At 40.8% G+C, this 20384-nt stretch overlaps 1 protein-coding gene across 7 annotated transcripts in view; it reads right to left on the bottom strand.

Moving 5' to 3' along the window:
* PARD3B (par-3 family cell polarity regulator beta) overlaps window positions 1-20384 on the bottom strand; it is a 618049-nt gene that overhangs the window by 384782 nt on the left and 212883 nt on the right. For all 7 annotated transcript variants that reach the window (XM_075934324.2, XM_075934322.2, XM_075934323.2 and 4 more), the window contains one exon: window positions 3161-3270. In XM_075934324.2, the coding sequence (XP_075790439.2) occupies window positions 3161-3270 (110 nt within the window). The remainder of the gene's footprint in view (window positions 1-3160; window positions 3271-20384) is intronic.

Genomic DNA, 20384 nt, shown 5'->3' with positions numbered 1-20384 from the left:
GAAGATAACTGAAACTTAGCAAGTAAGGGCAGCTAAAACTTATGCTAACTAACTTAAAACTGTAAATCTTAACTTTAAAATGTTTTTTTTTTGACAAACAAGAACAGAAAGGTAAGTATAAAGTGGGTTTGAACAATAAACAGCTTGAATTCCTCACGAACTAGAAGGGATCCGAGGAGAGAAGCTTCCTCTGTCTGCAGCCTGAGGTGGTTCAGAGGAACTGGCTCAGACCAGATTTGCTGGCTGGGAAGGGGGGTGCTGCACAGTCTTGTCATAAAGGGGTGGCATGTTTACATGTCCTCTGTTGCTCTCAGGCGCCAACTCCCACTGCTGTAGGAGCAGCAGGGAAAAGCCTGAAGGGAAGCAGCTCTGTGCATGGCCGTTCCTCCAGCTATGGGGAGAGGGAGCACGCAGAGTCGCTTCCTATTCCATACCATGGATGTTCCCAGATCAGGGACACCTGGAGTATACATGTGGGAGAGAGAGGAGGCCGCACAGCATAGGAGGAAACTGATAGAACATGACTACAGGTGGAGGAAGAGCGAGAGCAGCAAAAGGAACTGTTCAAGATATTATTTGCACTCAGAGTTACTACATTGCAGGTTCTACCACCACCATTAGCTCCTGCTACCTCCTAAGAGGTATGCAATCATACCCTACAATCTGCGTGTCCTCTGGACAATACAGGGGGTGGCTGGAACATGTCACAGGTAATGAACATTACCACATGGAACAGAGAAACATACCTTGTGCCTTCATCCATGTTTGCCTAGCCACAGCCCTCACGTGGACATATTATGGCAGCTGGTCTGTCTTTTTAATTCTTACAAGTGAATGGAAATATACCTGTACAGAATAAAGTATTGAGTTTCCATTCATTTCCCACAGCTGGCTGAGCCACAGCCATATCCAACGCAATCTCAAATTCCATTTCATTCCTCCTCATGAATGGGACCATAAAACCCTATTATGCTTGCACACAAAGTATCCTGGATTTCCACTGCACACGTGGCTACAACCCGAGTCATGCCAGGCGCACCATCTGATTGCGTGTACTGGTTCAGCTATTCATCAGTACCCTGGTAAAAGATCCACCCTTCATCTTGAAAACACTTTGCAGAACACAACATGAAGTCACAACAACAAGGATTTCATGACAATGAGTACTTAATATGTAGCTGAACCTTCTCTCCCCCCATCCTCCGCCAGCTCCTCTGAAATCAGGGTAAGGTTTCATGAGCCAAGACAACAACAGGTAAGTGCTGTTTTCCCTGACCGGAGACAGAGTAGAGAGCCCCCAGGGTCATCTCTTAAAGAAGAATAAATATTTGGCCCTACTAAACATATTGGACCAGAAGTGTCATCCTTTAAAAACAAAGCTACATGAAAAAGTTTCATTTTAATGCAGTCTCCTAGCTCTAGTTTCTCAGATTCTACCTTCAACCACTGCACTTACAAATTCTACAAATCATTCTTAAAATCACTAGAAAAAAAATTTTTTTTAACTTTGCAGTGGTTTTAAAATAATGATATTAGGCAACAAAGCATTTGCCTGATTTTTTTAATAACATCTTTTTATTTTGGAAAGATTATTGCTAAATCTTTACATCAAATAAAATATTTAATTCATATCTATGTTTACATGCCATATTAAATTATATGTAAAGAGAACAAACAATTGAGTTAGGCTGGGGCACGTGAACATACATACAATTTATGCTACTCTTCAAACACTTAATCACAAAAGCTGATATTTTAAAATTACAAATAACGGTGGAAGAACTGGAGGAGGTTCTGACCCTTTTTAACAAGGGCTTGAAACATGAAAAGGTGGTGATTAAATATGAAACTTATCCAAAATTGCAAATTACACATCCACAATATATAAAATGAAACCAGTTTTGACGGGTTTCATGAAAATATGAGACTAGGTTTAGCCATAGGAGCAACTCTTAAATTGATCTGACTCCTTAATCTTTAAAATATGCATTAAATGAAGTTTAAACAGCCCATTGATTAACTCAGAGGTCAGCTAAAGGTCTTCTAGGAACAAGACAACTTAAAAGGAGTCATAATGTGTCCCCAGTCAGATCAGAGAAGTCACTGTGGATGGATTCCTAGCCTCACTGAAGTCACTGAAGGGGGCATCCAAAGAGGGTGGAGATAGGCTGTACTCAATAGTTGCAGATGACAGAACAAGGAGCGATGGTCTCAAGTTGCAGTCACCTCTGCCCTGACACCTGCACTGCAATCCCCTGCACTGAGATCTCTCACACCTTCTAACCCCCAGCACTGACTCCTGACCTCCCAACCCCTGCCCTGCGCCCTTCACCCAATCATCATTTCAATAAATCATCTCTGCCCTATACAATCATCATTTAAATAAAGCTTATACATTTTTCTTTTATTTAAAATCAATTATCACTGTTAAGGACCCCAACGATATCAGGCAAGTATACTAGTGCACATACACTTATGTGATGAATATCTACAGAATCTAATAAAAAAATTGATGTTAAATTTGTAAATAAACCTTTTCAAATGTGACCCAACTTCAACTGAAACTATCTTGCTTTCAAGAATCTGCAGTGAGCCTGAAGCACTAGCCCTGTGAGGCATAAACTCCCTGGACATCCCATTAATCTTATTTGTATGTTAGCACTAATGCCTAATGAGAACAGCTATATCAACATTAAAGTGATCAGCAATTAAATAGTCTGTAAAATCAGGAAGTGTAGGCCTCAGAGAATGGTGACTAGATGTGGCAGGAGGAAAGACATACAGAGTGAAGAAAACAGGGGAAAAAAAACAGAAAGGAGGATAAAAAAAATAAGGCTACTTATTGGTGGTGCTAAAAAAAGAGAAAAACGTGCTACTGACTGATGCTGAATTGGACTATATTGTACAATCACTAAAAGATCAATTACTGCACAAAACTCATAGTCTAGTTTCACTCTACTTAAATCGCCCATTAACGAAAGGAAACTCACTGTGAGTTAAAGATGTCATATAATCTCAAAATTATACTCTCCCTAACAGTATAAATAGAGATGGAATTGGCCTTTTCCATAGAACTGGCTTGAGACAAAACAAAGCTATTTATATGCACAAGTAAAAACAATTTCACTTTTCCTAAAACCATAAACAAGCTGATACTTACAGTCACAACGGGTATCAGACCATTGTCAGTGGGGTGTGCAGCACCTGGGTAGAAGTCAGCTGGTGGGCCCATCGATGGGTCACTGCTCCTCCTCACCAGCAGCGGTGTGCCTAAAAGGTAAAATAAAACGTCAAGGAGTCAAAAGACCTCCAGGGTAAAGGTCTGTGCAATTACTGGGCAATACAATTCAAAAGACTTACAGCCTATTTGTTCGTGCAAGCTTCTTGTTTTACTGGTGCCTGTAAATTATTAGGCCCGATAACATGTATTAGCCACTGATATACAGAAATTACAAAATCTGTAGCTCCAACCTCACAATCCTCAACAATGGCAACGGTAAATTAACCAAATGCATGCTGAAATAAAAAACTGCTGGCAAGCAAAGTGACATTCTTTGAAAACCAATATAACCACCACTGCAGGCTTTATGACCATATGTATCATCACATTCCAGTATGGAAACCATATGCGCACTTGAAGGAATAGTTCTATAGGGTTCAAAGACTCTGCTAGTTTTGTTAGTTTTTGTGGATAAATAGCAGTTAGGTGTCCAGATTGACATCTTCAGATGTACCAACAGCTTTTCATATCTCAGGTTAGCTGATTGTTTTACTGTAACATTAGCGTGGTAGAATGGGATCTTACGATGACATTTCAGTAGTTCTTTCTTTTCATCAAGGGTATCCCAATTACTCAAGCCTATTATGCAATGCACTGAAAGATTATAATCCCCCTATTCAACATGCATGTATGAGGCCATTTGGACTTATGCAATGCCAAGAACAGAGAGAGAATATACCTTTCTAAAGCCATGTCTCCACCTGCCGTGCCAGACACTGATCTTCTGGTGTTCGATTTAGCAGATCTAGTAAGGACCCACGAAACTGAACCCTGAGGGCACCCCTGGTCAGGGCCAGTATTCCTTCATTCATGATGAGTAAGGGAAGCCACCAGGAGCATTTACTCCCACTGACTTCCTGTTATTTACATAGCTGGAATTGTGTACCTTAAAGCTGTCTTTCCGGATCTAGTACAGACCTGGACTCAGCCTCTTTTCCGTGAAATTGACATGGTACATCTCTGTCTTCCCAATGCCTGACTCAGAAGGGGCCTGAGGCTGACAGACTCAGTCCAAAGAAACAAAGCAATGGTGTTAGGCAGACATATCTAGAAGTTGTAGTAGTAGCAGTATCGGCTCTGCATTACTGAGATTGCCTAGATCCTATGTCAAGAAGTTTCACAGCCCTGGCAGTTTTTCCTGCTGGTCCCTGACTTGTACCTGCATCCGTGGACAAATGATGAATGTGTGTGTATCAATGAAAACTAACAGAACTAGCAGAGTCTAAATAAAAACTTGGCTCAACCACTGCAGCCATTTCTCTCTGATTTGGATCTCATCAAAGTTATTCATGCCTTTATGACTGCCAGTGTACTCATTCTGGGTTACCTCTGAAGACCACAATGGTATCAGTACACATATGATTGTGACATTCAAATCCATCTGGATTGGTATTCATTCCAAACATACTGCTCATCCTTGCCCTGCAACTTTACCACTTTTCCTTAACCTATCACGTCTTAAATCTTCCCTTCCTTAGAAAAGATATTGAGACAGTAGGTTTGCCTCTCTCTAGACACCTTTGACACTAAATATTCAAGTCGTGTTTTAGACTATCAATATCCCAGAATCTGCTCTATTCCACAAAATTAGCCATACATGTTTCTGCTTGTGAAAATTACTTGTCTTTCCTCATCTAATTTTGACCTCAGCATAGTCACTGCAATTGGCCAATTCAATCCTTTAGGATACATTCCATGTTTGTTTATTTCCTGTGAAGGTTCCACTCCTACCGGCCTTCAGTGACAAACTCATGTATGTTTCAAGACCCCACCTCTGTTGCACTCCATATATGTCAGAACACTGCCCTATTTAATCCATAGGCCTATTTGCCTTTTTGGTCATCCTATTTTTTCCCCCTTAACTAATATTTTAGTACCAATGATATTATGTGTACAACTTTTTACTTCCAACTTTCATCTGTCCACTTTTTCTGCCTGCCTTCAACAAACCAAACAACATCTTCACCTCAACTTCTTTCAGCCACAGATACAATAAATAAAAGAGCTTATATTGGGCATAAGAAACATCCTCAATTTTACATAACTCTTACCACCCTTGAGTCTAAACTTCGTTGCAACTACACAGTCTGTAACCATGGCATCTTTCTGAACTCTAACAGCCTCTCAATCTCCCATATCACTCATGTCTTACTTTCTCACACTTCCAACTGCTGCAGTACCTTTTCTGTGGCCTCTTCAAATGACAACAGACCTGTAGAGCATGTACCCAATGCAGCTGCCAGCCACATCACTTCTGTCCTCAAAGAACCTTGTTGCCTCTCCATTTCCAAGTCAAATTGGCCCTCTTTTTTTTTAAGTTCTCCATAGATAAATTTCAGCCTCTCTCAATAATCCAATCTCTCTTCACACCATTTTTTGGTGACCCAGGAATAACCTTTTTGTCCCTTCATGCAGTTTCACCCTTGTGAATTTACCACTGTCTCCTCAAAAGCTCTGGATGACAGGACTGACTGTGTCACTTTGCCCTATTGACACAATTTATTTCAGTCCTCAGGTGAAATAATCTTCCTCCTTTGCCTGTATCTCAGTTTTCCTCTCGCTCTCCCTACAAGTACTATTCACCTGCACAGCAGTAACTTTGATATTGGACTATTCAAAGTGAAACTAGTGTTAATGAGCTCTGTCAGTCAGCTTTCTGGAATCTTGCAGGACACAGGATCACTTACTTAGTTGCTCATTTTGGAGCATTAATTCTCACTCAAGAATACAGTGGATCTCGATTCACAAATATATATTAAAGCTCAAGAATCACAACAGTAGTTAACTAGGTAATTATCTGATTTACACAAATATGGTGCTTGATCATTTGTATATTGATAGTCTGTCAGACGACAGTCAAAATATCAAAAATATTAAACTTGAAACTTGTGATTCATAATGGAAACTCCAGCTGAAACTTAATGGCAGATTAATTAATGGCCTTGACATAATTACATATGAAGCATTTATTGTACAGACAACCCCACAGCTTCAAAGCATTCAGACTTGTTTTTTCAAGCAACTTCTTGATTGCTCAGATAAGCTACTTATTCTTTAAAAGAAAAATTTTCCTTGTAGCAATAAGCAGTTTCAAAAAAAGCTGTCTATAATTTCCTCTCTGTCTCCTCTTCCATAATGATTTCAAAACACTCTTGAAACATTACAGTATGAATCAGCTGGTGCCGTCTAATCGACCATTCCCTTTTTACGTAATGTAAACACCACAGAAGAAAGATCTCTCTGTAAACAACCAAGGCTACTGTCAGACTGGTATTTTTGTTAGTTTCTTCCATAACCCAATGACTCTTATTTGAACTCCACCTCATACACTTTTTAAATTGAAATATAACTCCCCCTCTCCGGGTCACACAGCAATATTTGCTGAGAGGGAAAATATACCCAACACCAATTAGCATGGAAGAAAAACATCAGTCCCAACCCCTAGCTTACACCTCCCTCCAAAACCACACCCTCTGCAATGTTTCCCTTTTTGTATGGTCTTTTAGTTGGGATTGGTCCTGCCTTGGGCAGGGGGCTGGACTTGATGACCTCCTGAGGTCTCTTCCAGATCTATGATTCTAGGGCTGCTGCTTCTTTTCCTTGTCATCCCATCATTTCTTTATAGATTTTCCTACATTGTGCACACTTTTTACACCCATATTTTAAGAGGCTGTTTTCTCTTGCTGCTTCTGTCTCAAATTACACCTCACTTTTCTGTCAGATTTCAGCCACCCCCTAAATACACACAAGCCTTAGAAAGCTCATCTGAAAACTAACAACTAATTACTCCAGTCATCTGAAGAAGTGGGCTGTGCCCACGAAAGTTCATGATGCCATCTGCATGTTTTGTTAGTCTATAAAGTGCTACCAGACTATTTGTTGTTTAAGTTTAGCTAGATAACCTATGAGCCAAAAGGCACGGACAACAGATGGGAGCTGGCTTACTGTCCAAAAGCAGTGCCCACCTAAAGAACCACCCCCTTTAAATCTTTTAGCTGTGAATATAAAATGTGTTAGTGCCTCTACCAGGTTGTTGTACCTGGACTCCTGCTCAGAAGCTCAATCTTCCAGCTTCTGGCTAGTAACTAACAATCTGAAGTCTCTAGTCCCCCCAAGACTTCTGGGAAAAGAGGCATTCTGTTTCTTTCATCCAAAAGCTTCTTGGCTAATAGAATTAACTGGAGTGTATTTGTTATTCTAACCTTCCCTTAATTTTTCAACAACTGCAAGTTGGTGTTTCCTACTCTTCTCAACTCATAGCCTGTTTTCGAGACCTCTTGCCATTAAAATATTTTAGAAATCTCAGCTCAGATGCAAGCGTTTGGTTCTCCAGGAATAGCTTTTCCCCCCAAGAATTGGTGATATTAAGACAAAAGGCAAACATTTCTACTATTTGCAACAGCTCCCCTGAAAAAGAAACCCCATCACAAAACGAACAATGCATGGATTCCTTCAAAAGTGTTAATGGTATGCTCATATTAAGTAAAAATACTTTTAAAACTATGTAACTGTGCCATGTGGTGTATAATTAAAGTCATAACAGTATAATAGGCCAACTACTTAAGAGCTGGAAGGAAAATGGTTCTCTTATTCTACAAAAAATTTAAAGATTTCAAAAAAATGTCCAACCCTAAACTGAGACATGGTCAAAAACTTTCAGAGATAATCAAAACCAATTTTGGATTTTGTCAATTACAACATTTCATTTTGATAACTCAAACATTTCATTTAGGATTCTGACCACTTAAAAATGTTGATCTTTTTGACAAAAAGGTCATTTTGAACCCAAAACCAACAGTTTCAAAAAACATCAGAATGAGACATTTCAATAATTTCTAATTTTTTTTTAATTTCAAATTGGGAGATTTGTTAAAGACAACTATTTCCTGCAAATAGTTTTGGTTTGACAAATCAGCATTTTCCAACTGAAAGCTTTGGCAAAAAAATTCCCACCCAGCTCTACCACTACTCCACTATGCTGCTAGAGTTACTAATTTTCTTCCTTTGATACATTAAACATATAATTTTGCATCAACTCAAGTTAGCTTACATTTCTGCTTAACATCTGCACATTTCCCACTGAACTCTCAAACAGTCCCAATGTTAGAAAAGTTGGTAAGCAACATCAACATCAAACTGAATCTAACAAACTAAGAAAGGAAAATTGCAACAGAGAAATCAACCCAGACCCAGTTAATCCTATGATTCTCACTCTCTCAAGCTGCATTTATGCATGGCTCATGAACCATATTTCAACTAAAGGAAGATGCACTGTTTATATAATTGCTGCTTCTATGGCCTATGCTATTTGGTATTGCAATAAGTATAGCTCTCATGAAAATGTACAGTTTTAGCTTTTGATTATGAACTGAGGAAAAAACAGTCAAAAACTGATGGTTGCACTGGCTGCCTTCCATTTTCTTCTTCACTTCATAGAATAAGAGGTTAAAGATCAAGTAAAGCTGCAGTATACATAAGTGGTAAAGAATCTGAAACATATCTATATTGATATTGATACACAGTGAGAGATAACTACAGACCTATGTCTGGAAGTGGAGCTGCAGCTTGGGGAGGAGGAAAGAAGATGCAAACAGGGGGCCAAAGCTGTGGCTGCAATTGGGGGTGGGGCTGGAAGCTGGGCCCATGCCCAGGTGTGGTCTGCTCCTGGCTCCAGGCCAGAAATGGAGATGCAGCCAGTGGATGGAGTTTGAGCTAAGCTATGCCCTGGCTGAGACTAGAGAGGTTGGGTGCAGGCTGGGGCCAGAGTAGAGTTGAGGGTGGAGAGGGGCTGGGTAGGGACTCCTATCACTCTGCGCTCCCTTAGACCATCCTTGACACTTCTTTAGGGGGATGCACCCCACAGTTTGGGGACCTCTGTCATAAGCCCAAATCAAAAGTATCTCAAAAGCCCTTTCCCAGCTAAAGAGCGTGCTAACAAAGCCACAGAAAGTAATCAAAACCTAGCAAGTGACATTCATTCAATCTTATCTTATTGCAATAAATACAGTCAAAGCCATTTACTTTCTGCAGTTAAATGGCCAGCTATGGAAAACACAGATACCTGAAACAATAAAAGACATTCGAAAAGAGTATCTCATAAGAGACATCCATTCGAATAAGTCACTGGTGATAACCCTGTGATAGAGAAATCAGCGGTCTATTGTCACTTTTACATAGAATATAACACTAGAACTGGAAGGGACCTCGAGAGATCATGGAGTCCAATCTCCCGCCCTCATGGCAGGAATTATATACTTAACAAAAAGTCTGAAAGCTAAAAAGAATTAAAAAACTGAATTAAGGATGTACATAGGCTTGGAAGAATACAGTACAGTGTTTTTGATAATTTTGATGGATAACATCCATGTTTACTTTAAAGATATTTTTAGATCGTCATCTCTTTAAATATTCATAGTTGCACAAAATTATAGAGGGGAGAAAATGTTGAGATTCAAAAACTTAAAGCTTTTAAACTATTACAACAAATTGTCAATATCACATCAAAATACACCAAATAAATGTCCTTAAATCAAATTCTAATACAATTTCAAGTAGCATTTTTCTTACTTTGCCTATCTGTAAATTTCGATTAGTACCGATGGAAATATTTTTTCATGGGTTTGTGTGTTTGTGGTGAAATCAATGTTTACTAACTTTTACCAATAAAAATTGAATCCTAGCTGCACAGTACTCGTGTAATTCCAGCACAAACATCTGTTAATACTTGTGAAAAAACATGGACCTTTTAATAGTGATACAGATCGTACTAGCATTGGTTAGAGAATGTAAGTATAATTAAGAAACTGTATATAATACCTTGATAATACATACAGTAAAAGGATGGTGTGTGTCTATTAGACATACATATCTTAAATTTATTCCTGAGTATCTCCCTCAGAACACTGATAATACAAACTGAGCAGCATCTTTTTTCACACAGCACAGATATTTTAGATAATTGGACACTTGTTAAAAAAAAAATAAGGACAGGCATTTTTCTCATCAGTTAGATAAGGAAGTGTTCTTGTTAACATATTTGGCTTTTTTGGAGGGGCGGGGGGTGTTTCTCCTCTTTGCACTCCTTTTATTTACTTATATTTCTGTATTATTTTACTTATGCTGAGGCATTGGCTTTGAATATTTATTACAATGATCCATGGAAGATCAGATATACAATGTAGTTCTTTGCTTTGAATACCAAAACACATAACATCCTTTTCTGGATAGGTCACATCATCAGATATCTACAAACACTATTGTTTGCTGGGAATATATTTGGTAGCATTGTAAAACCCCAAAACTTATTTTCAAGAACTGGCGGTATTATCTCATCTTCTTCCATGAGATGATAAATTCTAGATGGCCTCTAAAGATGGACCCTATCATTGCAAATGACCCCTTGTGACCATATTTTATAACCTCAGTTAATTCAGGGAATTTTGTCCTACAAATTTTAGTGTAGAACCCAAAATTCAGCATCCTATTAATGGCTTTTAAGTATATATGGCTGTGTCAGCATTATTGTTATATATTTACATTTTACCAAGGCTGATAAGAACGTGCCCTGCAATCTTTCTCTCTAAAAGTAAACACTGTATTATCTAGTTTCAAGTCATAAGATCAATCATTTTCCATTTAACTAGCATCAACCTGCCAAAGGATTAGTATCTATAGAGATTCACTATTAGCGGTACATTTTCCCACAAACCCTTCTGTTTTGGAAAGAATTTTTTTAAAACTGAAAAAAGCATATGGTATAAACCAAACGAATTTTTACACTAAGATTTTAAATTAATTACACTAGGGAAAATAAAGGAGAGCAGTTCTGCTATTTGAGCCCAATAAATAACTGAAAGATTTGGATAAATAGAATGTCAGAGTAAACATTTCCAGACAGACTATATTTAAGAATTACTTTATTTTTATTTTAGAAAAAGTTAATTAAATAAGTTTATGAGATATCAATGCACATTCTAAACAGTTTACTTTCCTCTCTAAGAGGGCATGCCCTATGTTGGATCAAACTCACCACTTTTCCTGGGGTTTGTCTTTAGAGAAATTAAATGAGCAATAATAAAATGAAGTCTTTTCCAAGCCTTCTCCTAAAGTTGTTTGTTCTTAGAGTGCCTTGCTCAGCACAGTTCAGCCAAATGTCTCGTTTCTGTCTATATTACCTGTAAAAACTGATTCTTCCTTTTTCTATTTTAGGTGTTGTGGGGCCTGCTTCAGGCCTTGTCCCCAGAACAAATAAGTCACTTTCTATAGTGGTCCACTGTGGCACGTCATAAACTGAGTGCTGAATACGTGAATATCAAATCATATAAGGTGAATTTGAAAATGAGCTTCATCTTTATGGTGAATACAAGCAAGCGCCTACCGCACTAGTTTGGAATGAAACAGCCCAGAAAAGTAATGTTAATGTACAAATACAAATATCACAGCTAAGTCATGTTAATGAGTCTTAACTCTCTAGTACATTGGATGTTGGTTCACAGATGCTTTTACTTTTTGCTTTACCCCCACTTCACTCTTTCTCCCAGGTCCTATTCTCACCCTACCTCTTTCTGCCCTCTATGGTCCTTCCCTCATTCTGCCTCTTACTGCCACTGCTTCATCCCCTCCCCTAAATTTACACCCCTGCAACTCTCCCTCCTTCCAAGTGTCACTAGCCAGACACTGAACAGCTGATCAGCAGTCCTGCCAAACAAATGTGCGTAGTGAGTGTGTAGCACCCTACTTTTTTTTTCCTGTGGGTGGAACAAGCCCAGGCACACACGGATCTGGCATCTGTGTCTTTGTTAAAGAGATGAAAGTAAGCCTGGATGGGCTAGCATGGCATACCAGTAAGAAACTGGCCACAGGTACAGGCCAGCTGGTACATAGCCAACATTAAATTGGGGTATGGGCCTGGGTGAGCCAACCAGCATCCAGGTCCAACACAGCCCTCACTCTACTCCTACCAGGACATAAGGGCTTGCCACCTACACCTGGTGTTCCATCTGGCCCCAGAAGTCTGCGCATCCTGATCCTTCTCCCCTGCAGCAGTGCCTGGTAGGCAGAGAGGGGAAAACCTCTGTGCCCTGATCACATTCTGCAGATAGAGCACTGATGGGAGGTGCAGGCCACACCTCTATGACCCAACCCCACTCCTCCATGGAAGCACCCAGTGGGTGAAACAGGGCAAGTTCCCAATTCCCTCCCCCCAACAGGAGCACCTGGCATACAGGTGTAGTGGGGGTTCTTTTGTACAGATCCCTGCGCATTTTCTGGGGCCCCTGGCCAGAGCGTCCACCCCTTCCCTTCCACTCCCCCAAGGCTGGTTGGAGGGGGGTTAGAAGTGGCTCCATCACTCTTAAACCCCTACATCATTGCCTGCCCACCTTTCCCCTCCTGCCGACGCCACAGCAGTGCCTTAAGGACTGTACTGGTAAGAAACTTAAATTACTTTCATACCCTGGGTTTTTCCCCAAATAAAAATGAAGAATGACTGTAGGGAAAAACATACATGTGTAGATTCAGTACCATAAACTGCAAGGAGGAGATTTGTAATAAATCATATACAAAATTAAAGTCATAATTTCAAATTTTGTTCCTGAGCACAGAAAGGCTGACTGTGATGGGAAAAAGCTGCCCATCAAGTATGTATCAAACTGTCGATTGGAAAGGTCATTCCAATGACAATTACTTTCTTGATTGGCTCTGCATTCCATATTCACCAGCAGACAATAAATCACACACACACCCCTAGAAATTTTAGAACTGCCTCTGCTCAAATCGAAACTTTTATCCAGTACACAAAAATACAAAACAATATATGTCTGAAATCACAGTCTTAGTGCATTTAGATAATTATTGGCTGAAAAATACTTGGCATACTAAATAGACATTAACAACCACTCAAACTATGACTCATAATGACTTTTAAATACAGGCACTGTAAACAAAGCAGGTATTACAAAATAAAATTTTGCTCAAATCCAGGAAAACACGTTACTACAACTTGCATACTATCATAAGAACCCTAGATAAAATTAGAAGCCCAGTTTGATTGTCAGTCATGTATTACGCCTCTTTTAGTATCCAGCAGATAGTGTGTGGTTCTTAGTTTTTTACAGGAATTCCATGTTATTCCAGACACTCAATGCATTTTCAGACAATACATATCAACTAAGATGGTTAAATTAACTCAGCCTTCAGTCTCATTACTTAATATCACCAAAGGCAATGTGCATTTGTCCCAATGTACTTAAAATGTAACTCTCAGTAGGCAGTTCATTCTAGCCTCATTACAAAACTATGCCAATTTCTCTTATATTGAGGCACCTTTATAGATTGAAGCCAATTTTAATTACTCATAATAGCAGCTATCTATCTAATTTAGGATGTTTGGCTACCTGACTTACGTATTTGTATAGTGCATATTACCATGATATTTAAATTCTCATAGGTAAAAGTATTAGATTAACAGACTGGGATGAGGCAAACGATTAGGCAATTGACTCAATCCAATCTTCCAAATGCAAGTAAATCCGTTTCTAAAGTATGAACCCTTTTTCACTAGGGATGTAAAAACCTGTTTAATTGGTTAACGGGTTAAATATATTATCTAATAAGGGAGGTGGGGGCGGCCTGCAGGCAAGGGCTGCTCCAGCCCCGCCAAAGCAGTCCTTGCCTGTGGCCGGCCCCTATGGGGCTGAAGCAGCCCCTCCCCATGGTAGGCACAGGGCTAGATTAACAATTAGGCTAGTAAAGCTACAGCCTTAGGCCCTGATGGTCAGGCAGGGCAGGGGCCAGGTGCGAGAGGGAGAGCGACAGGACTCCAGGAGGCAGAAGCACTGAGAAAGCTGCAGCTGGACACAGCAATCTAGGGGGAGGGAAGGGGCACCCTTAGTTCCTTGAACTCCTTAAGCTGTCAGGAAAACTGATGCAATAGCAAGGGGAGAGCTTAAGCCGCCAGCCCAGCCAGTCAGCACTGAGACTCTGAGGGGTAAGAGACAAAGTTGCCTCAGCTGGCCCAGGTGTGGCTCAGGTCACCAGTGGGGATCACTCTAAGGACTCTGTCCCACCTCTTCCTGAGGGCTTCCCAGCAGGCAGGCTAGAGAGCATCTTCCCACCCCTGTGAGTGGAGGGAGGGAAGCAAGGAAAAGGGAAAACAAGGAAGTCAAACCCCAATGTCCACACTGACTAAGTGACAAAGGCCTAGGTGGGAAAAATTCTCCCACTTTAACCTAGTGTTTTCCCTGCATTCAATTTGGCCAGCACCAAGGGGATCAGACCCTATAGGAACCAAACCTCTCAGAGGATCTTACCTTCTCCACAGGGTCATCTGTCACATAGATCAACTAGTCGTGGGAAAGGAGAAAACTCCAAAGAGGCTCCTCCTCATACTCACGTACGTGACCCTGAAATATCTCAGCCCTCAAGGGCTGAGCTCAAGAATGAGAATCCTGGTGGCAAAGCCCAGGGGTCTCTGAGATTGCCGGGCTCTGCAGCCTGTCCTCCCTAGCCGTTGTCATGGACTCTCTATGAGGTCACTGCCTCCCAACACCCCAACCAATAAGATGAGGTTCTGCAAAAGGTCCTTGTGATGTCACTGACACACCCACCCCTGCCCAGCAGTGATAATGTCTTTCCCCTGGCCAGCCCCTTTGCATGTATGAGATGTTCCCCCCGTGCCACATGCCACCTCCCCCCCCACACACACACTCAGTGTTAGTTCTGGGGATCTAAGCTCTGCAGACTGTAAAGCCATAAGAGATGGTTCGATCATCTAATATGACCACTCCTGCATATCACAGGCAAGGCTGGATCAACCATTAGGCTAATAAGGCTACAGCCTTAGGCTCTTCCATGGGTTAGGCCTCCTGGTCAGGCAGGGCCCAGGCTAGATGAAGGAAGGGGAACAAGAGGACTCCAGGAGGCGGAACCATTGAGTGAGTTGCAGCTGGATGGAGCAATGTAGGGGAAGGGAAGGGGCACCTCCTGACTCTGTTTACTGCTACTCAGCTTTGCTCCTATGTAGCAGGGGCCCCCATAGGGTTTCCCCCTCTGTCCTCCCGGCTCCTGTTGGAGCCTGGTACACTCCTGTCTGCCTGATCCTTCAGTCTCTGCCCCAGCCTAGGAAACAGACCCCAGCCAGACTTGATGGATCTTTTGAGATGCTGATTTTCAATGAAGTCTTTTTGTTCAGGGAAACCCAACAATATCTCTGTTTTGTCCTGGGCATTCAAAAGATGAAAGGCTTTAGATTTAGTTTATTTAATATTTGTACACTGATTTTGAAGAGCTCACATAGATCAGATGGTTGCCCAGCATTTTTGTACTGATTTTCCCAGTGATGATAATATACAAAAAACCCTTTTCCAACTATCCAGGCAGGTGGGACATGACTTTTTAAGATCTCATTGCATATTGGACTGAGAAGGGCCCAGGGAAATGCTAGAATCTAGAAGCTAACTTTTCACTGACAAAGTGAGAGTGCACCAATCAGAATCAACATTTGTATGTGTGATGCCTAACAGAGATTGGCAAGAGAATGGCTCATCTATTCACCTTCAAAACAGAAAGTGTGCTGGTTTTACTGCTGCCTGATTTCTCATACGAAAAATTGGTGAATGTTCTATGAGGCTTCAGTAATTGGGAGAATACTGCATGCATTACCAATCTCACAATGAGTGACCAGCATACATTGTCAGTCAGGAACTACCAAAAGAATGGTAGTGGAAGAATTGAAACCCAAATTGAAAGTCAGTTTTTGGAAACGCATGCTTATTTAAAGAACAATCTCATGTCACGTGCATATTTGAAACAGTCATTTTTCTCACTGAGCGTGGTCTGCCATTTCCTGGCTCATATGATATTGTAGATCTAAACACAATGGCGATTACTTTGGTATTCTAAAGCTGATTACGAAGTCTGAACCTTTCTTAGCTCAGCACATTAGTGAGCAATCAAATCGTGGAAAAGACCATATGTACATCATATCTATGAAAGGCTATTTGTAATGGATTCATTGGACTTCTGGCAAAGAAGATGTTATCAGAGTCTGTGCCAGAAGTACCCAGATAATCTCCCACTGCTCCCAATAGATTTCAGTAAAGAATTTCTTCAATTTGTTGAATTCTCATCACTCTGGCTGTGTCTACATTGGCACCCCTTTCCGGAAAAGGGATGCTAATGAGACCAGTCGGAATTGCAAATGCTGCGGGGGATTTAAATATCCCCCGCGGCATTTGCATGAACATGGCTGCCGCTTTTTTCCGGCTCGGGGTTTTGCCGGAGACAAGCGGCAGTCTAGACGGGATCTTGTGGAAAATAAGCCCTTTTCCGGAAGATCCCTTATTTTCAAGTAGGAACCCTACGCCTTTGGAGTGAAATACTTTTTCCTAATATGTGTGTGTGTGTGGGGGGGGGGGGGGGGGGGAAATTAAGTGCAAGTAAAATCAAGAAGCTCTAACAAAAATACACACGCATACATTTTTAAGGGTGCTGGAAGAAGTTTTAACAGCATGAGCTTTTCCTGCTGCACATATTATAAAACAATTGGAGTGCATCTATGCAGCACACTTACCTCGAAATAAGCTACGCAATTTACGCTATGCAAATTGCATAGCTGATTTCAAGGTAATTTTGAAATAAAACTATTCCAAAACATCTCTTAGCCCTTTTGAAACGAGAGTTACAGGAATGCCAGAATAGTGCACTCATTTTTTTGAAATATATTTTGAATTAACAGGCTGTTTGAAAGACACAGAATAGCTATTCCGAGATACTCCCGGTATCCCAAAATAGCTCCGCAGTGTATACGTAGCCTTACTTTCTTTCATCCATTCCATTTTACTAAACACAGTAGTTGGGGTTCTCAGTGCGTAGAGTGGCACATCATAGAAAGTTTTTTTTTTTTAAATCATCATCTTTCATTCACACAGTCACTCACTAGTACAAGAATCCTGGATGTTAAATTGTCAGTAGTACAGTTAATCCACACCCTTAAACATCAGAACTGAAATATTATATCAGCATGAAAAGAACTTAATGCCTTATCTTAAGGCATTACACATTTTCAAAAGAATTACCACTGCTTGTAGACATTCTTTTTCTCCCTAATCTACCATGCTTAAAAGAGATTTTATCTGCAGGACTGAAATTTGGAGTCTGATTAGATCTTGGTTAAATCACTACATCTGCCAGATGGAGACTGACGTCAGGGCCTACGATCACCTTGGTCATCCTGGAGCACCTGTTTTAAATGCTCCACCAAGGAAATACACTGAATTACTGCTGATTGTTGAGATTTATCTAAACTTGAAACTTACCTTTTTGTAATCCAGTGGCACCTTAGAGACTAATCAAAATATATAGAATCATGAGCTTTCATGGGTAAAATCCACTTCACCAGATGAGTTGGAGTGGAAATAACAGAAATAGCTAGACCGACAATCTCTGTAGATGAATTCCAGTTATGTAGACTTTTAAATCCGTGTTTGAGAGACCACCTAAGGCACATCAGGGGCTCATACGACTACACATCCTCTAATGCATATATGCCATTGAGTGCCACCAATGCCCCTCTGCCATGTATACTGGCCAAAGTGGACAGTCTCTACCACAAAGGATAAATGCACACAAAACAGACATCAAAAATGGTAGCACACATAAACATGTAGAGGAACATTTTAACCTGCCTGATCACTCAGTCATGGACTTAAAAGTAGCCATTCTTCTACAAAGGAATTTCACTAACCAATTACAGAGAGAGTCTGCAGAACTGAAATTCATCTACAGATTTGACACAGTTACCCTGGGCTTGAACAAAGACATTAACTGGTTGGCTCATTAGAAAGCCAATTTCTCCCACCTTTAACATCTGCATTTCCACACCAAAAGCATCCAGCGCACTTAATTAGTCTCATTAACATGGGACCTACAATTGACAGGCACTAGTTTACTCGTTTTTAAAATTACAGACTCACACACCTACCCCTCAAATTTTTTTTTTTTACAGTTGTGTATCCATGAAATTATGCTCTGCAACATCTGTTGCAAGAGCAGCTCATATACACCACATTGTTATTTCACAATAAAAGTGTATTTTCCTCATCACTGCTGCCACATGGCACAGCAATGGTTCAAAATCAGTAAATGGTGATAAATATCAACAGGCTGGAGCAAGCACAGCTGAAGTTGTGCAATGACATCAAAATCAGGGCAACGAGGCTCCTGAGGAGGAGGCTGCAGCTGACTTTGAGGGAACATTTCCCCTAGATCTTTTCCTGGAGCAATCTCACTTGGAGTGCTATTTTGGGTCTTGAGCAGGTAGCATTAGCTAGTGGGACAGGATAACGATACAGACTTGGGATGATCAGCAGTGACAGCAGTACTTCCAGGTATCAAAAGACACTTCACTAGAAATCCATGCAGAGCTTGGGCAGGAGCTGCAGAAGCACAACTACTAGCACAGAGAAGCAAGTGGCCATTGTTGTTTGAAAGCTTGCAATAAATGGTGTGTCCTAGATTGTGGAGGTTTCAGAGGTAGAGGATTACATGGGATGTCTAGACTGCGGTGCAGTCCTTGATCAGAAAACAGTCAAGAGCAGTATCTGCCTCATCTTCATCCTCTGCAGTGCCTCTGTGAGGATCTAGCCATTTTACTCACCTTTCTTCTTTGTCTTCTTCCATGAATCCCTCCCTCCACACCTCTGCCTTTTTATCTCCCTCCTCGGATGCGCACAGAAATTCTTTGAGTTCTTGAGTTTCTTTCTATACAGATTGTGCATAGTTCACTCAACACTAGCACCCCATCCTTGGTCGCAACTAGGGGTCAGCTGCAGAGGGGAGCGGGGAGCTGAGGTAATTGGAAGGAACATAGAAAGGCAACTAGTTATAGTCAAAAATCAGTTTCTGTGCCAAAAGTGATAAAATATTGTTTTTCCTCGCTTTCAGGATTCCATTCCCAAAGGCTCTTCTCAGTCTTTGGCGAGCCTGAAAGTGGTAAGATGTTTTCAGGAACCTGTACTTATGAATGTCCCATGGGTCTTAGACTCAGGGAGAATGCTGTGGGATGGTTGTTCTGCCAACTTGAGAAGAGTAAATAAAAGCTCACCAATGGGATAGTGGCAGAGCCAGGTCAACAACTCTATGTGCACTTCTGCAGGCTGTCCTTACTTTAGTGGCTAGCCCCTAAAACAGAGAAAAGAACCCTAATTCTATGAAAAATACAAGGGGCAAACTGAGAAAATGTGCTGTGCTGCTGTTTGCCATGATGGTGCCCCTGTAGCTCATGCAGGAGTGGAAGGGAATCACAAGCTATACTGCCAGCAGAACTGTACAACTGTGCAATCTCCTTGGACCCTGACAAATCAGAACACTCACTCTGGCTGAAGTTTTCTTTTCTGGACACCCACAGGTCAGCACAAAGTTCACTGTAAAACACAGAATTTTGCAAGTAGCACAAAGCAGAGTGAAATCCTTACAGCTCTCCCTATTATTATCCTTCGTGTTCTTATAACCCAGACAGAGATCCTTTCCCTGACTGCAACATTACCCAGGATACAATCGGGACTATTAAACATCTGTGTCCCCTCAGTTCTCCAGCCTGGGCTGAGTTTTTGCACTGGTTTACTGTGAGAGCAACCACTCCTGGTCTGCCAACATAAGGCCTCCAGCATGTAAATTACTTCCAGATGTATTTATGCCTGCTATAGCCAGACACCCATGAATTACACTGCAGGGCAATACCAGCAAACCCTCAGCTCCAGAATCTCCTCTGAAAAATATGCATATTATAATTCCCAGCACCATCCTGGACAACACAAGCTCATGTAAAGTCTGTCATTCAATTAACAGAAGAGGATATGCACAAATCCTATTATCTGAAATGAAGTTTCCAAACACTTCAATCCAAGCACACTAGTTTTGATAAAACAATAAAGCAAGTTTATTATCTAGAGAAAGATAGATTTTAAGTGATTACAAATACTGATGCATAAAACTCACAATTGGTTACAAGAAAATAAAAGGTAAAATGCAATGAATATCTTAAGCTAAACAAATTCAAAACAGAAAGTTTCCCTCGCCTCATATTCTAGCAGTCTTACTAGCTGAA

Source organism: Pelodiscus sinensis, chromosome 7 (genome assembly GCF_052426305.1).
Source record: "Pelodiscus sinensis isolate ZL-2025 chromosome 7, ASM5242630v1, whole genome shotgun sequence".
NCBI classification, from domain to species: Eukaryota; Metazoa; Chordata; order Testudines; family Trionychidae; genus Pelodiscus; species Pelodiscus sinensis.
Note: the sequence above shows the minus strand (reverse complement) of the source record. Positions and strands in the feature narration are given on the sequence as shown.